The 22,436-nt window shown below is 37.1% G+C and overlaps 2 protein-coding genes across 2 annotated transcripts; both read right to left on the bottom strand.

Moving 5' to 3' along the window:
- Positions 1-1,161: 1,161 nt before the first annotated feature.
- Positions 1,162-3,377, bottom strand: LOC126799587 (uncharacterized). The gene is made up of 6 exons (XM_050526826.1): positions 2,943-3,377; positions 2,663-2,765; positions 2,518-2,573; positions 2,051-2,218; positions 1,793-1,909; positions 1,162-1,322 (listed from the first exon to the last, which is right to left on the bottom strand). Exons 1-6 carry the CDS (start codon positions 3,231-3,233, stop codon positions 1,266-1,268), a joined length of 792 nt encoding a protein of 263 aa, XP_050382783.1. The 5' UTR covers positions 3,234-3,377; the 3' UTR covers positions 1,162-1,265.
- A 6,677-nt stretch (positions 3,378-10,054) lies between these two features.
- LOC126799570 (ultraviolet-B receptor UVR8) lies at positions 10,055-18,964 on the bottom strand. Its single transcript, XM_050526802.1, has 14 exons — positions 18,550-18,964; positions 18,392-18,470; positions 18,044-18,103; positions 17,789-17,890; positions 17,589-17,679; positions 15,680-15,722; positions 15,532-15,577; positions 15,385-15,431; positions 14,588-14,690; positions 13,905-13,959; positions 13,691-13,757; positions 13,430-13,466; positions 12,166-12,245; positions 10,055-11,162 (listed from the first exon to the last, which is right to left on the bottom strand). Exons 1-14 carry the CDS (start codon positions 18,871-18,873, stop codon positions 11,043-11,045), a joined length of 1,254 nt encoding a protein of 417 aa, XP_050382759.1. The 5' UTR covers positions 18,874-18,964; the 3' UTR covers positions 10,055-11,042.
- Between the last annotated feature and the right edge of the window lie 3,472 nt (positions 18,965-22,436).

The following is a 22,436-nucleotide window of genomic DNA, read 5'->3' on the forward strand; positions in this document are numbered from 1 at the left end:
ATTGGAAGAATCTAAAACAAAGGATGAGGGTGAGTCATGTTATCTGGTACGGGGTTTTAACTTCTGGGTTTTTCTAGTGGGTATTACCACGGCGCCAACTAGCCCCCCGCTTTCTAAATCCTTATCTTCTTCGTTATATCTATTTCTATAATCTTTGCAATTATTACGTGTTTCTTGGTGTCAACATGCTCGGTCTGGTTAACACTAAACTCTAGTTTTGTATGTTTGTGCCTTTTTGTTTCTGTGTATCCTACCAACCACGATTATTACCCTCGGTCATCATCTCCTTACTTGGTCAAAATAATGGTCTCTTAATCATCTCTGTGTACTATGCCACTATCAATAATTATTGAACTTCTAAAGTTACTTAAGCAATTAAAACCGTTTCTAATTTTTTTGTATGAAAGGACCCTATAAACAAAGATGAAATTTTTTGTTATATATATATATATATAATTATTTTTTTAGACGTTTCTAAAACGTACCCGTTTCTAAAACGTACCCGTTTCTAAAAAATTTCAAAAAAAACGTTTCCGCGTTTCCAAACGTTTCGCTTCCACGTACCCGCTTCCGTTTCCATGCAGCTTAGAAACATACACGTGGTACATACTAACTCATCGGAATCATCAGTGAAACATGAACAATGCAAACCTTCTTCCTCCTGAGTTCTGCAATGTCCATATCAGATCCGACTTAGGGTTGAGTACCACTCACTCTAGACTTGTAATCTTGTATACAGCTTTGTACCCTTCTAATCTATCCCTATTCATTTATGAAATCCACGCAATCTTTTTCAATACTGAAGTTATTAGCCTCAATCAAATTTTGGCAGACTCGTCTTCCCAAAATCTTTTTCGACTGAAATCTCCTTAATCTCCATCCATATTCGTCTTGAATTGATCCTGCTCTGCCTCCTCACACAGATTGAACTTGAGAAATTTTGTGTTACCCAAATCCTGGGCCGGATGGTCTTACCTTATCCAGAACTAAAATACGTTTTTTTTAGGATGAACACTTTAACTCAACCAAGACATTAAGGAATAGCAAGTACATCAAAAGTGAAATAGACAAAAAAAAAAACCAAGGAGAAGCATGGAATTTGTAATTAATTGCGGTTATCCATTGTAAACAATATTAGATAAATGATCCCAATTACACCATCATGCTTATATCTGCATCTATGATGCATTGAAAAATAAAATTCCCTCTTAAAACTAAATATATTTTGCAGCATGGAACCCTCATCTTCATTACCCAGAAATTTTTCACATTGCTGTGGCCAAACATGAAGATATCTGAGGAGTCCATAACACCTCAACTGCCTGTCACAGAAAAAAAATAATATAAACACATAGAATCTATGTATCCCTTGTTTTTGGTTTAAACATAGACATCTTTACAAGTTTGTTCACATGAGAGACAGTTTTTATAAGGGACAAATGCAACTCAACGGCAAGTATCAAACATAAAAGCAGAAATTACAACTTAACATGTTGCACTTGTTCTTCAGTCTTTTAAAAACTGTCCCTGACATAAGCAGGCTTTTGCATATTTATAATTTTATATATAATAGGAATAATGATTACATCAATTCACCACATTTTGAAATGCCTAATAATTAAAAAAGAAAAACTCAAACTCAAAGATAAAATCATCCAAAAGGTTTATTAGCTTAGCTAAATTAAGGAAACTTTTAAATTAGACCTCCCTTCACCAATAAGTATGGATATGAGGTTTGTATATATGTATAAACTGAAAAGAAGAAAAATTAAGGCTAATAATAGGTTCTTACTCTTATGCAGTTGGAGGTACCAACAGATCTGAGTTTTTGCAACAGAACCTGCAGGTCATATTTATCATGGATGGCAGGCAACTTAAGCCAAAAGTGAACACCCACAAATATTGCAACCTGATATTTGAAATGCAATGAAAATCAAATTAGGCACGTCAATTAATCTTTTATATATCCCACAAAGCAAAAACAATCCTCGTTGGGTAGCTCACTTGATCATCAAATTTAAGTCTAAGATTTGCATTTAACCGGCCTTACCATTATATCATCATTGTACTCATGATCATTAGCTGAGTTTTGGGTTTTTGGGCTGTGAAATTTCACGTTGTTCACATTAACGAGTGTTTCTGTGTTGTTAATCCTTTCATCGATAGATAATTGATCAAAACGAAGGTTTGCTTCGTTCGTTCCGAAAGTTGAAAGCACCTTCAACAAAGAATGTGAGCATAAGCTAAAAGTTAAATATAATCGATCATAAACTAAGTATTTAAAGCCCATAAATATGGATTTATAAAGAAATTGGAAGGGCATATTAGAATGAATAAGCTATTTATTTATGGCTAGTGCCTTGGCTTTATATCTCCCTTATAAACTCTCTAATTCTTCTAATACCATTACATTACCTTGTTCCCCCAACACAGGTCCTAACGTACATACTCTCACCATCTGTTACTATATATATGCTGCATCAAATAGTGAATGAATAGCAATGATAATGTACTTACAGATACGGAACCCGACTTGTAATCATCAAGATGCCGAAGCAAAGCTACAGTCGTTTCTGCAACAAAATGTGTACATTGTAGACCGATCGGGATCAGAACTCTTAAAAAGAAAAAGAGTGGATCGAAGCAAAGTTTAGTAAATTACCGTTCAAAACATAGCTCAAACCCGTAGGGGTAGAAGTATCTGCATTTTCAGCAATTTGATTAAGATGGAATCCTAACTCTCCCCCCTTGCCCGAGAAACAAAGCTTTAAAGAGATAGCATCAATTTAATCATCAGTTATAGTTCAAATATAAATATATAGACGACAAAATATCACCGCAACTGGAAAAGCTTGATTAACAAAGTAGATGAAATCAACCAGTACACTCACAATATATAAAGGATATATAGCTTCTTAGCTTAGCAATAAGAACTAGAATACCTGAAGATTAACAACACTTGCATCTGCCATCATTCGTGCAAAAAAGTACTCCAGACCTGCAGAAAGTGTCAAGACCAAGGCCTTTTTCCGGATAGTCCATGGATTAATGAACACTACGATGTATGCGTAAAGGAGCCAGATCAAGAAGCTATTAAGTGCCGTCACCATCGGGTCGAGGCGACTGGACGAAGTATAAGGATCAGTCGAGGACTTAAGAAGGTGTTTCGGGTACAACTTCCCACCGACGCGTCCAAGTGGTTTTCCGATACCAAGGTGAGCATTAGGCGGCATACACAGGGAGGCATGCCTAGTTCCTAATACTCTTGATGAGCATTTGCTCTTCTCCACTGCGGCGAATTTAGGAGCAGAAGAAGAATTAGAAACAGTCGACGGACGGCGACTGTTACAACTTGCCCTCAGTTTTGCTGCGCTGAATTTAGGGTGAGGAGCGCGCAACAAAATTGGATTGACAACGGGAGATTTTGGGGAAGGATTGCGCAAGAAAATTGGGTTGGCCAAGAGAGCTGCAACTATTGCCATTGAAAACTGAAGCAAGGGCGATGTTAGGGCTTAGGACTAATACGTTATAATTATATATTGCTTGAGGTTATTATGTTCATTTACCTAAATAGGTTCATTAGTACACGGGTGGAATCATATTCTAAATGGGTATCGAGGGTTCTTTATAAAGATCTATATAAGGCACTCATCTGAGCTCCTATTCAAATAAATGAATATTAATTTATTTTAATTATTTCTTTAAAATTTCTGCATTTTACTTGTGTCAATTTCCTTTAGAGGTGGCAAACGGCCCGGTCCAGGCCGACCCATTTTTTTTTGTACCGGGTTCGAGTCAGCCCATTAACTTAAATATTAAGTTTGGCTCGGTCCACGGACCAAACCCATTTCAGGCAGGGCCAAGCAGCGGGTCGGCTCGGCCCATTAGGATTATAAGACACAATTAACATAAAAAAATTGTGTAATTAGAATATTTGTTTTTATATATCTATTTATAATAGTAAAATAAATAAAATACTACATCACATTTGATAATCTTATTTTTGAAAGTTACATATATCAAAACTATGACTTTTTATCACTACTTTGATTATATTTGTGATATCATGTAATTAAAATAATAAACCAATCAAGAAGTTTATATTTAAAAGGTTTAATATTCAATTATCATTATTATAATTGTTTAAATATTTATATAAATAATATAAAATTATGTGTTTGCGGGCCGGCCCATAAATTTATCGTGCCTAGACCAGGGCGGGCCCATGTGTTAAAATATCAAATCCCACCCTATTACAATAACAAGCTCGGGCCGGCCGGAGTGCTAACGGTCTCGGGTCGTGTCTGGCAGATTTTTAACGGGCCAAACCCGTACATGGTTTGGGCTTTTCGCCCCACTTGCCACCTCTAATTCCCCTGATGGATCTTGATTCCATCAGGCGAAGCAAATAAGGGTTTAGACTTTAGAGTATTTTATGTTGAGACTCATTGGTCATCTCTAACAACTCATCTTAAAATACTCTATTATTTATTTTGTGTTAATTTTTAGGATGGAGAGTGAATTATTTTAGTAAGAAATAAAGTTTATAGATTGTTTTGAAAATTATAGAGTTCTAAAAATTCTAGAAATTTAGAGATTTATCTCTCTTCCAACTTTCTCTATTATATGAGACAGTTTAGACGAGCTGTTAGAGCTAAAATTTTAGGTTTTGCCTCTATAATAGAGATTATTTGAGTTTTAAATGGCTGTTGGAAATACTATTATTATTGTTTTTGGCCCATTACCTATCTATGTTTGCATTGTCCAATACTCCAAGTGCGGACATACAATATATAATATATATATTTCTTTTTTGGAGAAGATATCTCTATGTATTTTAGTTGAGGCATGAATGAAGGATTATTAATTTATTTTCTATATTTCTGTCTTTATCTCCATTTGCATTTATATTCCAGTTTTTAAATAGCACCAAAGGTTTTACCTACGCGTCCCCGGACGGCCACAACCTTACTCGGGCCAAGAAAGCTCTCTTTGCCACTGTGCATATTTTCGAGCTATGAATTTGCATATGATTTCCTTATGCTTCATGTGGTAGATTGTGATTTAGACATTTAGTGTTGGGTGTAAAATGGTTGAGCACTCTAGGGTATAGTAGATTACATTTTGCAGAAAAAGTGATGATCTTCTTTCAAAATGCTCGTTGCTATGTTCTTCAAAGTCACCATTTTGATCGCAAGAATAGTGACAACTCGGGGATTCTTGCTTTAATGGACATAGAGCAACACTCATCTTTTTTCCACAAGTATCGCTCAAACAAGCCAGGCGGCAAACACGACCCACCCATCTCAAGCCTAAACACCAGTAGTCTAGTATAATGACCTGTTTGACCCTCCAACATGTCCTCCTCCAAAGAGATCCATTGACCATTGTATCTGCCTCAAACCCAATATTGGGCCCATTTGGATCATGCCTCATCGATATACCATTCACAGAAAAATGAGATAGACCCAAATAAAGAAAATGTTGCGAGCTGGTATTTTTAATTTTCTCTTTTTTCTATTACTTCCCTTTTTATTAGTATTTTAACTTTAACTTTCTCATTGACTTCATCAAGTAAGATTAATAAATATTCTATGTTTTTCGATACTTAATTACAATACATTATTCATTCACACAAATAATATTAAAAACATTCAACTAAATCTACTAAAAATTTAGACTTTCTTTTGCTAGAATCAAAGTCACTTGCCAATCCTTGGCATTTCTCAGGGAGACATCAAAGTTAAAAAAAGAATCTGATTCCAAGTAAGATCCACATTCCGCACAATCTATTCATGGATTTTGAAAGTTAATGCATATGTATCAAAGTGGAGAGATATCCAGTAAGAAAGAGCCAAAGAAAGCATGTACTATTAGCATTGTATGGCAAAGCAAAAGGTTCATGGGTGCAAATTACCTGTAAGTTCTCGACATTACAAGCATGTACTAAAATGAAAGACGACATTAACCTAAAAAGGAGGGGTCACCAGCCAGAAAGGGCATCTGAAGTTTGTTACATAAAGATTGATACAGATGGTACCGAAAAACTCTAGCTCACTAGACATGATCTGCCCTTTGGTGTGTTTACATGTCTTCCATCCCTTTGTATACTTTCATCTCTACATTTATGTAGACTGCAGGCTCGTCCATTCCTTTGATTCTTTCTCACAGGATTTTTAGTCGAGAATTTTCTCTCCGGTTGAAAATAAGTTCCAAAATATTGTGCCTATGAGGTACAATACAACAGCCACCTTAAATACATCATCCCCAGACTGCAGATATGGAACAGAGAACGATGCGAATGACATGCGAGTTGTACCATCTATTCACCTCATCACTATCGTGCTTGAGGACGTTCATTACACAATTCCGAGTAAGGGAGCTGAACCTAACAAGGTCAAGGGGGGAAACTGGACAACTGGTTTTGTTTTGAATTGTGATACATCAGCAGGGGTCTCTTTGTATCTATTTCTGAATGGACCTATGTATCACAAGCAGTGAACATTAATTGGAGGAGGGGTACTGAAAGAGATCTTCCATTGTGCTTGCATGAAAAGGAAAGTAATTGGGTAAATCTTATGGTGTATTTACCTTTATTGTAGTAAATCAGGTTTCTATTATCGTGCTCTCACATTATACTATCCATTTGCCGAGCTTGTTTAGGTCTTAAGACTGTACAAAATCCTAAGCTAGAACTGGAGTGAAATGTTGGCACACCGAGTCTATCACGCTAGTATCCAGCAGAATGCGTAAGAGATTACTTTCGTCAATAAAGAAACGTGTATAACATTTGCTGGTGGTGAATTATTATATCGAAGGCCTGGTTAACACCAGAGTGTGGTGGCAATAGCTTGGTTAAATATGAAGTACACTATGCCCAACCTACACTATGCCCATTTGTTTAATGAGTCTTGTAGTAGTCATGTTCAGGGGATGTGCATCTGAATCGTATCCATCATGCTATCACAAGCTCTAAGGGCAATCAGACTGAAATCAGTAAATAATGTCTTTTGAAGCTTGGTGCCAAGATGTGTATCCACCAGGGGGTTGTCCTATCTCTTCTGCTCCCTAGAGCAAGTTTCTATCATCTGCATTAATTTGTAAAGCTTTGAACCCTTGTACTCGTTTTGCAGAGGTCCAAATTCAATCGTCTGCGTTGTATGCCCTGATTTCACAAACTTAAGGCTCCTTTTCTAGATCCACCAGGGCTTTGTCCTCTCACTTCTGCTCTCTAGAGTAAGTTTCTATCATCTGCATTAATTTGTGAAGCCTTCAACCCTTGTACTCGTTTTGCAGAGCCTTAAATAGTTAAATTCAATCTTCTGCATTTTGTAAGTCTTGGTTTCAGAAACTTAAGGCTCCTTGGTAGATTCAATGAAAATAAAGAGTATAATGGTTGAGGTTGAGTTTATGATAATCAGAGTAGTAAAGATAATTAGACACTGGACGCAGTCTCGCACACTGCTAAGTAATAGATGCATGATGGATCCCACTGTCACATATATAAATTTCGCTGTTTTGTTTTGATTTTGGGCGTCTTTCTCTTGAAGCCTATCCAACTTGAGTTTGAGAAAATTTACTATCGATATCTCCTGATTAGCAAAAAGAGATATGCTGGTTTGTTTTAGACAAATCGAGAGACAAGTTCGACAAAATGGATACCAAAGGGATAAGGTTAATAATGCCTTAATCTCTTTTTCCTTTAAGTATTTTTTTTCCTATATATTACTAATCCATAATTCCTATATGGCAGGCATCGAAACAGTACAGAGAGACAATTGCTTATTCGTAAACAACCTGGTAACGAGTGCTTGCACAAAGTACTCATTGACAGAGATATTCCTGGGGTAGTCCAGTGTCAAGAACACTTTATCTGATCTTCTTATGAACCGCATGGGTCTGTCACTTTTGGTTATCACTAAGGTAAGACAATGCTTAGTATAAATTCTGTCTCTGCCATTACGCAGTTTTGGTATTTGGTTTCTTACATTTATTTTGCAGGGTTTGTCAAAAGCTGGAGAGGATTATGGAGTAAAGGCAGCTCATGTTAAATTTGCTGAGCGTATGTGGAAGGTGTGGAAGTATTCTCCTTCCTTTGATCTATAAATTTGTAATTATTTTTTAGGCTTTTCTCTACAATATTTTTCATCTTGTTTTGGGGTTAAAGCATCCTAAGTTCCTAGTGACTGGCCCAAGATAGTAAGCAGTAGGTGTAACTTTAGTGATTTAGGTGACAAGCTCAGGAGAGTCATGCCTCGCCTTAGGCAGGTTAATGAATGGTTTTAGCCATTTAGATTATAACCTTTAGCCTAATAATCTTCTAAAAGCACTATTATTCTGCTGCTGGGACTATGTTAGACACACTTAATTCGGTGAAAGATTTGAACCTCTTGAAAATGTATGGTGTTCAGTCTGAGTGGTTTGTCTAGTGGACAAGTGGTTCATACTTGATCATTCAACCTTCTATCAAGATTCAGTACTAGACTCAAATGAGCTAAATATATTTTTGCCCTTCACCGCTCCTTCCCATATTGTCTAGGATATTGGCCACTATACTTGGTTCTCTGAAAAAGAACTGTAATTTGTAGAGGGAATATTACTAGTACCATTCCCTTGAGGCTGCATGCACTGTATCACGATACACCAGGTAATTTTGTAATTACATGTAAGTAACTATTTGTAGTAGAGTTTCTTGTTTGGGTTTCCTTGATGGATTTAGCTTTACTTTACTTGACCATAACACGGTAAAACTGTCAAACTTTTCTGTGGTTTTATTTTGATTCCATAAGGAGGTTAAATGTATATGATCCTTCTCAATTTCAAAACTAGGGTGTGATACTGTTTTTGCTTCAATTTAATTTCGGATGTATTCGCATTGGTGTGGTTTGTATGGTTGGTTATCTAATGCTTTGCCATCTGATCAGAGCAGATTAAAGCATTGATTTGTCTCTACTTAAAATAAAAGGTTTGTGTTATAGAAACATTGGTGATGCCACCTTCTCTTGGGGTTGATGAACCACTTTGTATGGTGTTTTGGTTCTCCAGGCCGGGTATTGAGTGATTTCTTTTTCATTAGTCCCACAATTTCTAAGGTTATTAAGTAACAAGGTTGTCATTTGGTCCCTTAAAATTAAGGGTCCCTGACTTGGGAGAATGATTTTTCACTCGAGAGCAGTGAACCTGATAAGAGTAGTCCCGATTGGTCCTTCACAAAAATGTTGCCCATATGAATCAAAACATATCTTGCAAACATTTTGGTCTCAAGTTATTATGCCTGAACTTGAGGTTCTCAAGTCATTTTGGTGTATTGTTTAGATTTTGCTCTTCAGGTGGTGCAAACAGACGATATTCATGATCCACCATATCTATTTGGTGATAAAGACAGCGATAGCAGTGAACTAGTGACACTTTTCGAGGCACCAATGCAGTGTGTATCGATTCTATGACAATTGTTGAGCTATCAGTTGCTAGTCATGCCACGTTTGGTCTCTATTCTCCAGTTGTGCAGCAGGTAACTGTAATGTATGAAATTTACAAACATCATGTTGGTCTGGTGTCTGAATTTTGTAAATTGGGTAATTTGGATGCCATTACGCCCTGTATTGCCCTCATGATTATTTCTACTGGCTTCTTGAATGGGGGTACTGGTGAAGATGATTTTTGTACTGGAGTTAGATATGAAAACCTACAATTGCCTACTGTAATGGAATTAGATCAATTCTGGGGGAAATGTGCGTCCAAAGTTCATGCCGTACATACTAGTGGAAAGAATGCAAACGAGTTGTTTTCTACTCCTAGGGCAGTGCTGAAGCTTAATAATGAAATGATGACGATATGTATTGCTAATGGACATTCTGATGTAAGGTTATGGCTATGGCTATTTTGTTGCTTACAATTTTGTCATTGTGAAACAAATAGTCTGCTTCCTTGTCGTGTAGGAGAATTGGCCAAATTGGGTCCATGGAGACTTGCTTTTAAATGGGCACGTACCTTCATTATTTCAGACAGTTTGGTTCTTCAAAATGGTTCTTATTCGGTGAATGAAGATGTCCAATGTGGTAACGTATCTAAACAGAATGAGCTGCACTTTGTGATGATGCTTACAAGTTCTATGTTGGGGTACCTTTTCCTTTGTCCGGTGGTATAATTATGTTTGTTACTATTCTAAAATGCTTCCTGGGTTGTCACTGTGGAGGTGGCTCTTCATTTTATGATCAAGACAAAGATGCTTCTTCAGTAGAAGCATGGGTGGCTGATGGATTTATGCTATTGGTACTTGGAGACTTGGGGCTGGATTGTGCTGTAGACAACATGCTTGTAGAGAACAATGTACATGTGCCTCACTTTCACCACTCATTGTTGGATGAGGACATTTTTCTCAGGTACTGGTTGTCAATTCTAGAAACACCGAGACGTTGTTCAGTCCGAGCTTGGTCATCTCACATGTAATGTTTCCATTATCCTTGCTTCACTCCTTTCTCTTGGTACAGATGCCTTCACTTACATTCAGAAGCTGTTGACAAATGTGGTGCTTCACACACCTCACATGTTACTGCATTTCGTTGTTGTCCGGTGCTACCTTTATTTCGGGGGAGACAATTGTCTGATATGGTACTTGATGGTTGCTTGGCTCACAATTTGGCGAAGATGTGTTTGCTTATTGCTGGACACGAGTCGCAAGCCATTGTGACATATTCTCTTCTTCTGAAGGATGACCTTTTTGGCAAGAGAGGAGAATGGTTGCTGCTGAAGCTTCGAGGACTCAATTTCTGATCCGCAAATTTCCAACTACTCAAGCTTGTGGACAAGCTTGTTTTCAAGGGGGGAGGGCTTCTTATAGCATATACATATTGTACACGTCCATATCCAAATATTACAGGAAGGAAATATCCATGTTCTGTGGTATAACCTAGTGTAGTTGCTCGGTGATTGACAGCATTTCCAGAATTGTACATTTGAATCAATGAAATATATAAGTAGAATGAAAAAGATGGCCAAACCATTTGCACACTTGATTCTGCTGATACTGCTACTGGTGAAGCTTACGTGTACTCAAGTATGGCACCAGTGTGATTGAACCCACATGATATCTGTAAAGCTTTCAAATTCTCCCCAAACTTAACGCATGTAGGTTTTATATAGTCAACATCAGTTCCATGACCCTGTATATAAGAAAAAACAATATTAGTTTAAATTTAACTAATCCAAGAAACATCTGATTCCAGAACCAATCAAATGCCCTACGCAAGATGTTAGTCATAAAGAAGAGAATGCATTCATCGTAGCAAGCAAAGAAGACAACAAATATACCTTTCGAACGATAACAAGGGAAAATGACCCAATTCTATGATTAAGGGTTGTGTTCTAGCAACTTTTTAAACACCTTACTTTTGGCCATTCAACCAATATGGGTAGGAAATATATTCTACTTATGCAATGTTCAATGATACACAGGAAAGGCCAAACAAAATCATTGGTCATAGAAGATAGTTGATAGCAAGTATGAGCGAAAATTTACTAGTGTTTCCATTTCTCTCAATTGCATGATTAATAGATAACCTTTTAGTTCCTTGATATTTTCTGAAATACACAAGAAGCAAAACTCCAATGAGTGATTCAAAAATGATTTAATCGGCCACAAGAAACATAAATAGCTCTCTTTCATTCATCAATAAACAACCTCAAAAACGGAGATAAAGCTCAACATCTTTTAAAACCAACTGTAACATATATATACATGTAGGTAAGAAAAATATCTGAAACTGATTAGTCAAATGTCAAATTTATGTTGTGTAATGATAACTGTCAGCAGACAAAATGTTATCTAGAAGCATGTACTGAAAGGAACTAAACACATTCGATTCATTTACTTTATCTTTTCCAATCCAAAGCATACAATTCTAATGTAAAACAAGCAAAAATGAACTCAAAAGAGGACCCAAATGATTTTCAAACAGGGAAATAAGTGTTTTCCTAAAAAGAGTAGGACTGTTTTTACACTGTTCTACGTTCACCAAGAGATCCTAGGTTCTCAAAATTTGTCAATACACCACAACAATGTGCATTCATAACATGTTCAACTATTGTTCAGCCAAAGTTTGGTCTGTGCATGATAACCTTGATGATAACACAGCCTAAAACTATATAGAAAAGCTGAAAACAAACCAGCTGCCCTCCAGAAGAATGTCCGTCTTCAGAAAATGTTCCGTGCGAGCCTCCCCAACCCCATGTGAAGATATTGCCATCTGTTATCAAACACAAGTTAACATAATTTAACTCCAGCTGATGAGAAAGAGAAATACTACTGCGTCAAATCGTGACAACAATGCATCACCATATAACATCAAGGACATTTAATGAAATTCAGTAGTGAAAGTGGATGTGACATAGATACTGTACTGATGAGTCATTCCGAAAAACCAAGAAATAAAAAAAAGAGAGCCATCTTTCAGTAGATTGGTATATGATTGGCTTCTATGAATTAATGGTTTTGCTTGGATTGTTTTGGGATGTAAAGGTTCTGTAATAAAAGGGACAAGCTGTGACAAAACACATAAATGGAGGAGCTTAATTTGGGTTCCTTAGGCCCTTTAAACATTTCTATCATGGCTAAGCGACAAGGGAAAAATGCGGTCTTCATGGCTAAGACACGATGACCCTTGTCTTGCCATCTCCATTAGTCCCAGTTAAACAGGTAAACACAACTGATAGTCCAAAGACTGTGACCATTGACTACATACTGTGAGTGATTGTCATGTCAATGGTCATGTGTCACGTATGAGTGGTGTCATTAAGTTCATTATCCAGCCTTTTTCAGTTAGAGGCTGAACATCTGAAAGTAGGCATGTATGTTGGGTTGACCTAAAGTTAATTGCTTTTCTTTTCTCTAAGAAAAGTACACATTTTTAGGCAAAAGATAAGGTTGTAGACTTCTAGTGACCTATGATTTCTGATCAACCAAGATTACCCACCAACCTCCTTAATCAAACCCTTAATTTAATCATGTGTGTTAATCTTTAACTTCTGGGTTTTTGGTTGAAGAAGAAACTAAACAATTTCTTTTAGAACTAAGAGAGAGCAAGAAGAGGAGGTTTTGGAGGGTAAAATTGTGAGCTTCACTTCAAAATGTAGCGCTGTTTTGTCCATGGCACCTCTATTTGAAGAGCTGCAGTGACAAAGGTTTATCCTACATTCCTACTGTTAGGTTACATTCTCCATTCACTGAAACTAATAGGTTTGCGCAAAAGACTAACCATGACCATTTGTAGTAATATACAGCGGATGCATGGACTTTGGAGAAATCCCTGTCCACCATGTATGTACTTTTATATCATCCAAAAAATTTCTTGCTCAAGTAAATGTTAAATATTAAAGGTCACATTCTTTCTACATCAAGCAATCTGATATCAACTATAAAAATGGTGTTTACCAGAAATTGCTGCAGTATGCTTCCAACCACAAGATACCTGTATATGCACATTCGATGAGGCTATTAGATATAAATGATATGATATGTAAGCATCTGTATACTGTGATAAACTTCTAATTCATATGAATCATATCTCAAGCTCCAAACTCAAAAAATAGGAGCATCAGGAAATAAAATGTGCTCTATGCTATTCCTATATGAGGAAAAGAAAACCTCTGCAAAGCCAAAAGGCCAACAGTCTGAATCAAGTTTGATACAAACCTTTATAACAGCAGATTTCAAGAATGGAGCTTGAACTCTCTCAGGCAGATGACATACATCTGTACTACTGTAAAACAGAGCACAGTATCAAACCAATAAACCACCCAATCATACCATCAAAATTAAGCATTTTCCAACACCGTGACTGTAAACTAAGAGTCTAAATGAGACCATTAAAGCAGTAACTATATAAACTGTTATCAAGCGGACATACCCAGTACCAAGGCAACCATTTTCATTTGATCCCCAACTATAGAGTTCACCACCACCTATCCAGAAGAAAGCAAAAATGGTGAAGCTGGACAGAACACTTGCATGTTGTAGCGTAAATTGATTAGTGGAGTTGATAAAGGAAGCAATGATTTGGTGGAACAAATATATATGCACATCAAGGCACACTCTTTAGGATTCATCATAGGATGCACATGACAAAATCACCGCTATTTTTACTAACTCAACATTTTTATAAATTAAAGTCAACTTCCATTATATAGGCAGATACACAATTCATAGTAAACCAGACAGAGCTTTGTTCTACAAATTTTTTTATAAGGATAACAATTGGCTTAATTAATTATAATCAGTGGAAAAAATAATTATTTGGAAAAGTAACCGGTAGCAACATAAATGTCCAAGGGAAAACTATGAGCTGAAAATCAGTATCCAAGGGTTCCTCAGAGTATGCAGTCTGATATAACTTCCATCACTCCTTCGAGCAGGAGAAGAATAATATAAAGTTTTGAGAGAGAAAAAAAAATAGACTAACAGAGTCACAGTTGAATTCCAACAATTACAAATTGATTTGATCGCTCATATTATGACGTCTCAGAGCACTTCTAGTTCATGCTATCACGATGATAATTACTTCATTCAAAAGATGATAGAATGATAAATTACTTGTTATGATGCATGTGTGATAGCCACCACATGAGACTTCTTCCGAGCATGGCAGTCTGCTAATCATGGACGGTTCAGTGCCATTCTGTTCCGTCGCTCTCCACTATTTTTACATTAAAAAATAATAATGAATACATTGGTAAAGAAATGATGAAAAACTACTGAGGAGATCAACATTGAAATCCTATCGAGAAGCAGAGCCATTGTGTAGGGAAACTACCCCTTAACAAGCTTTTAAAATATATTAGAACTTAACGGGCATCACGAGAATATAAATGAGTAAGTTCCACAAGCTAGCATTGTAAACAAAATATTGTTCTGAAAATTAAACAGATTCGATTACTTGCAGACAGTAGCATGTGGGGTTTCTTTCATGATTAAAAAAACTATTTTGGGTCACCCACTGAGGTAGTTAGTATGGTGTTCAGTGACCTATATCGGAAAGCCATGTAACATCTTCTCTACATATAAAAAGAATTTCTAAACTGGACGAACATTCCAATATCAAAATTCAACGAAACCTCTATTGACACATCAGGCTCCCTTTTTCCTTTCCAACTCTAGCTCTCCCCTTTACACATATATCATATTTTCAGTGTTTTCGATTTTGGGTATTCAAAGCTCTCCCCTTAGCCAAGAAAATCTGTGTATATATATATATATATAATTATTTTTTCAAATCTCTACAGTTCTTTCCAGAGCTTATTTTCCTTCTCCCTTTTAGTTTACAATGCTTCAAATTTATGCTACAGTTTACTTACCAAAACAAGATCCTATCTGCAACTTGGTGAACTTACCATTCTGTCAACTGCTCTTTCACCAAATACGAACACAGATCCATTTTCTGCAAAATATGGAAAAGAAAATGATTGAAGAAGTTAATTTAGGTACAGCGGCAAAGCATCCAGAGAATTTGATCATAATAAAAAAGGCCAGAGAAATACCATCAACACATGCTGAATGCAGCATTCCAGCAGCAACTTTTATAACCTGTGCAACATTGAGGTAAGACAAATTATATTAGTGGATATATACTAAGAAGGTACTCATGATATAAAAACCGAAACTTAGAAGTTCAGCAAGTGTTCATACTTTGGTCCCCTCAAGTTTCTTGATAAGCCTTGGAGTATATTCACTGCACCCGAGAAAAAGAATTTATATAGCAAGGTAAATTGTTACTTTTGATAAGCAAGATGCCCATGCATGAGCTATTGCCAAGATATAGGATAATTTGGCATTCAAAATTGTGCTTACACTATTATTTTCTCAAAAAAAAAAACGAATTTCATTGGTATTGATACGATTAAAGGAGACAAGAAATCCACCACAGAAAAACACAACACAAATAAGCAAGGATGTGAGAAAGGCTATAGTTTATAAATTCTATTGAAACAAAAGCCCAAAGAGCAGACAAAATTATACTCTTTCACAGGTGTTCACCACCAACCCAGCCTACGATGAAGGTTGAAAAAACACATATTGTACAAAACTATGGCAACACTTCTCTCCTTAATATAACTTCCTTCCAACATTCCACAAGGACTGCATGTATCTGATCTTCTCATATTAACCTGATAGTACTGCTCAATACATTTATGCCTACTTGTGATCATACAACTTCCCTGCATCTATATTATCAGTCATAACTGAAGTAAATAGTATTATTATGTTAGTATGAGAAGAACAGATACTACTTAGCACATCTTACCAAATTTATATATTTCTTTTTCAAATTTTTATTTTATTTCCCTACCAATAGTTTTTTTAGCCGCAGCTGTCACCAGTATGACTAGAGACCATGGTGCCTGACGCATCAAGTCGGCCAAAGAGAGATGGAGATCAAAATGAATGACAGCCATATTTCAATATAGAGGAAAGATAATGGCGCGCGTGTTTCAATCTAAAAAACCTAATAGCAACAAGTTAGGGAAAACGGGCACTACAGATAAGGGTATACTGAGGAAGGTTTCATAGTAAACGAAATGATGATATTCTTGGACCAGATTCATCCATCATTGGTTTTTGCGGTCATTAGTGATTGATAGATCAGAAAACATAACAGTGAGTTTGTATGTTAGTTTTGGTAGATACAAAAACTGAAATCCACATCCAGATACCGTCACCCAAATGGTAATCTATAAATACGTATGGATGATATAATGAGGATCTAAGTTTAAGGACTTAACTTGAGAATCACGTATGGGGCCACTTACTAAGCGGCCCCCATGATATGAACTGTCCAATTTTAAGGAAATGATTCAAGGATCATCCCTGCAAATAAATAAACAAAGTCATCCAACTATGATCAAATAGAAGACAAATATAATGTTCTTCTGATAAACAATGACGAATTGAATGACTAAACATTATTTAATTTATATTTTATCTTTTACTCTTTTATATAGTCATGATCCTTGAAGACATATCCAAAATTTGGATGTTTCAATCATTCACCAATTCTCAAGTACGCCTCAACAATGTGGTCCCCAAGATAAGTCCTCAACTGAGATCCTTAATGTAACACATCTGCCTCCGCATGTGCGTGTGTGCATGTGTGTGTGCGTGTGTGTTTGTATACATTTAAACACATGTAATATATCAAATTCTCAAGACTAGACATTCCCAAACCAACTCCATGGCCCCTGGAACAGCTCAATTTGTTGTACAGAAAAATATGAGTGCGAAAAGTTTTTCTTTCAACATTTGTACCAAATTGAGATCAATTAGGGAATCCTATGAGTTGTGGACCCTGGAACATCTCTCCAATGCGTACACTTGTTAAAAACCTTGAGTAAATGAATCCAAAATAGAATAACTGAGATCGTAGAGTGCTTTTGACTGAATTTATACCACAATTCTATATAGCTATTCTTCATAACAGCATCATTCAGCGTTGCATTGCAGCATAGGGAACTTAATCACAAACGTGGTACAAGGAAGACAGATAGATGGTGCATATTTGTACAGTGGAGTTTTGTAATAAGAGGAAAAGAAGATCCACCTGGTACTTTTGAAAATTCCTAAAATGTGTGATCCACTGACATGACCAAGTCTTCCAGACCCTCCTCCCCAACTTAAGGACTCACCTCCATCTGGTGAAAAATATACAAAAACTAAATGAGGCTTTAAACTATTGCAAGCGACCAAGAGTTCACGCCACAACTAAAAAATAATGACTGAAATTTCAAAATTTTCATATACCAGTAACAGCCACTGAGTGATCTGATCCCAAAGCAACCATCCTAATGGTGATTCCAGCCAAGCATTCAACTTTTGTTGGTACAGCAACTGCTTTCGCTCCCCCTGTGTATGAAGAGTTAATAAAATTTATAGGATTTAAATTCAATAGACCATTCAATGGCTATAGAAACTAATATTAAGAATGAAATATTTATATAAAATACAGAGCTGGTAACTAATATAATAAAAAGAACCAACACAAAGCAGAGTTCTTACTCTTTCCGAGGCCAAGCTGCCCATCTGAGTTCTTTCCCCACATGTATAGCTCTCCATTTTCTGCAATGAAAACTGACGTAAAAATGCAGCTCATATAAATGTCATTGCACTAAATTGAACCCAAAAAAAAACAGAGAAAAGAAAAAGAAAAACAGAAAACAACAAAAATAAACATTTCTCCACGATATGTGCTACGAGTTTTTTGACAGTTCTATGTCTATCATGAGTTCACTTTGCTAAACCTTCTATTCTTCTAACAACAGTTTTATATTAGCCACTAAACAATGTACAAACATATAATTCGATCTCACAACATATTTTCCTAGGCTAAACAACAGATTTCGATACCTGTAACAGCACAAGAGTGATAATAACCAGCCGAAATTTGCACAACTTGCTTGTCGATTCCGGAAACCTCCACCGGCTCCTGCAATGCATAACAAACAGAAATCAAACAACAGAAACGTGCCTAGACTAGCAACACAAAACATGATGAATCAACATACAGTAGCATAAGGCACATCACCGGAGACCCCAAGCTGCCCGAAATCATTAAGCCCGGTGGCGAAAACCCGGCCGCCTTGGGTCAAGAACAGAGTGTGAGCTCCGCCGCAGGAAATGGCTTCAAGGCTTTGGTCCCGAAACGCAGAGCAGAGCAGAAGCGTGGGGGTCCACTGAGAGTCCAAGCTCCCTAATCCGAGCCTCCCGTAGTCTCCATTGCCCCAAAGTGCGGCGACTCTCTTCCCAGCGCCGCCGCCGCTGCTCAGCCGCCGTAGGATCCCTAAGTTGGAATTCAAAATCGCCATCGTCTTCATCCTAGTCCTCCACATGCCACGTCGTCTGAGGAGACTATGGCTTTAGGGCGGTTCGTTCTCCAGGTTGGAAGCTTTGAGAGGTTCATATATAGGTCTCTCTCTAGGAAATGCTGAGAATTCTATGGAAGTAGCTAGAAGTATTTAAACTAGAGCTCCAGAAGTAAAAGTAGAACTCTTTTTTTTTTTTACTTTTTTTTGGTGTTCTATATGTCAGAATTACTGCTTCTAGCTCCTGTTGTTTGATACAACTTTCTTTTCTAAAAGTTATGTTGCGTGTTAGAACGGTCACATATATGTTGTGTTAGGAGTAACTAATTAGGGTGGACAAGCACAAAACATATCTTGGTCTACCGACATAATTGAGCTATTCAAAGGCAGAGGCGTTTAGGTTTCTTTGTGAGAGGATGAAGAAAAGAACTCAAGGGTGGCGTGACAAGGTTTTAAGTCAACCAGGGAATGAGATCTTAATGAAGTCCATTGTACAATCCATTCCTACGTACGTGATGAGCTACTTTGAGGTCCCAAAACACTTACGTACGGAGATGCATCGTGCCATGACGCGTTTCTGGTGGGGCGAGGTTGGTGACTCAACTGGATTGCGTGGGAGAAGCTCTACCAACAAAAGATGGAGGGAGGATTAGACTTTCGTGATATGACTCCCTTTAATACTGCTCTCCTAGCAAAGCAAGGCTGGCGGTTAATGCGGAATCCTAGTTATCTGTTAGCTCGTGTGTTGGGAGCCAAGTATGTTCCGGATGGAGATTTAATGAAGATGTCTATTTCAAAAAACTGCTCGTATACGTGGAGAAGTGTGCTCAAGGGCCATGATCTTTTGAGAAGAGGGCTTCGGTACCAGGTTGGTAATGGAGAGATGATTTCTGTGTGGGATGATCCCTAGCTGCCTCAACCTTATAGTTTCAAGCCTTATTCTTTGCCAATGGATGGGACTGAAGAGCTAAAAGTTTGTGATCTAATTGACCAAGAGTGTGGCAGGTGGAATGAATTCATTTTAAGGGAGTTGTTCACAGAGAGTGAGGTAGAATGCATTGCTCGAATACCACTGAGTGTTGATGGGGGTCGTGATAGATTAGTATGGCATTTTGAAAAAAAAGGGTTGTATAGTGTGAAGCAAGGTTATCATGTGGCAAGAGTTTTGTCTCTTCTTGGGTAGCAAGCTTCTTCTTTTAACTCTAATGGACAGGTGAAGGATCTATACAAAAAGCTTTGGAGGGTTAATATGCCTCCGAAGGTGAGAATGCATGTTTAGCGGTTAGTGAAAGATGTTCTTCCAACTAGAGGTGCCTTGCTCAAGAAGAAGGTGATATTGGGTGAATTTTCTTGTCCTTTTTGTAAAATTTGAGCATGAAGACACCTTGCATATGTTTTAGAATTTGTTCCTGGTGGTATCAAGACGCTCTGGAACGAGAGTCCGCTCAGCATGAGATACAATGGTCTGCCAGATGCGAAATTTGAGGATTGGTTTGCTTATTTCATGTACAAACTGCCCTCCGCTCAATTTGAACAATTCTTGATGTTACTGTGGGTGATTTGGGAGACTAGAAACTCAATTGTGTGGAGTGGTTGTTTCTTTAATCGTCGAGACATGATTAAGAAGGCTCTGACTTGGTTGGAGGAGTACAAGAAGTATCATGGCAATCAAGGGAAGAAGGGCAAGAGGAGGCCACAAAAATGGTTGTGTCCTCCACAAGGTAGATTGAAGATTAATGTTGATGGGAATTTTGTGGAGAAACAAAAGTTTGGAGGGGTTGGTGCAATAGTCCGTGACCAAAATGGAGTGTCCTTAGCGGCTCTAGCGTACTCGATCGATTATGTTGGCTCGGCATTTCATGTAAAGGAGGAAGCAACAAGGGCAAGGCTCTTGCATGCTATTCACCAAGGCTGGAATGAGGTAGAGTTAGAGTCTGATTGATGCTCTCAAGGAGTTGGAGACAATTTATATTTGGTGGGACGAATTGTTGAGGATTGTAGGAGGTATTCTTTTTCCTTCTCTTTCTTTGATTGTCAGCATATTAACCGTGAAGCAAATGTTGTCGCTAATAGATTGACGCATTTTGCTAATTTTAGAGGTGTAGATGAGTTGTGGGTGGAAGAGTGATTGGAATAGGTCATATTGTTATTAAAGTTTTGCTATCTTTATAATAATATGAATGAGGCACCAAGTTGGGTGACCTCTTTCCCATTCAAAAAATAATAATTAGAAAAGCCTAAACATGCCTCCCTCCTATTGACCATAACACCCTATAACACTTTTTCTAACTTTTGGGTAGTTCTAATCCATTTCCGGGCAAACTCCAATTTCAGGCAACCTCCTCGGAATATGAGCCTAACACGGTGAGACTACTCCATCTCTACTCTTCAACTAAATACCCTCAATTTTGCATTTTGATTGAATTCGGGTATTCTATGTTTTTTGATAGCGAATTTCGACAAATTTTCAAACTATTTCCATAGATTATGGTATTCTAGATAGCTACGACACCAAGAGGAAGTATTAAATTTGCCCCCCCCCCCCCCCCACTCATGAGTCTTATTAACCTACCCATATTGAAATGTTTCTTGAGTTTAGCTACAACAAAGTGTTGGATGCCAACACTAGCATTGTAAAGTGTCTTCATTCCAGTTTGCAACTCTATTGTACTTGGAATTAAACTTTTTTAATGCTTGTTTAAGTTTGAAATTTGTCATTTGCATTGGAGATGAGATTAGTCAAATCAAAATTTAGATTTGTCATGTCACATGTCAAAACTCGAAATAGACACAAATTTAGCATTGCCCTTGTCTACAACTCTTCAATGTCGTCTATGTAGATCTTCAAATATTGTTGTCAACTTTGTTGATAGACTGGATAAAGAAGAGGCTGCATAACCTCAATGGTTAAATCAGGTTGGTTTTGAACGGGTTGATTTTGTTTGAATCAAGTTTATGGTGCCAATGGATAGGGTTAGTTTTCAAAAAATAATAATAAAAAGAATAGAGTTAGTATCACATATTTTTTTAAGTAGTTAATGTCATATGTATAGATGCGAGAAGTGTTAAGTCTGTTAATGTTTCAAACACTTAGTTAGTTGGATCATATAGGTCCCGCTCAGTTCATTGTCCTCATACTATTGTTGGGGCAAGCACACCCTGCCTCAAACTCCCAATGCTCATCACACACCACTCAACCAATATCATCCACATGAGTTTTTACTACATAGCCACCATCAATATTAATCTTTATCTAACCTACCTCAAGTTTCCTCCAAGTGGCTCTTTGTCGTTATTGCTTCAAAGGTAAACTATTATGGTTCATAAAATCAACATTTTAACATTCCCTCAATAGCACAATCTTAGATGCATGCTTGAGTGCTTGACCCATCTTCCCAAACTTTATCAATATTTACATTATTTTTCCACATGCTTTATATGAACTTCAATAAGCTCAGATACCAAAGTATGAATATTTCTCGTGAAAAAAAATAGGAGCATCTTAGTTTGAGGGAGACTCTTTTAATTTGCTCGTAAAAATCAACATACAATGTAAGACACATAACAACCATTTTTGCAAACTAATGTAA

The sequence above is a fragment of the Argentina anserina genome, chromosome 1 (assembly GCF_933775445.1).
Source record: "Argentina anserina chromosome 1, drPotAnse1.1, whole genome shotgun sequence".
Classification (NCBI taxonomy): Eukaryota; Viridiplantae; Streptophyta; class Magnoliopsida; order Rosales; family Rosaceae; genus Argentina; species Argentina anserina.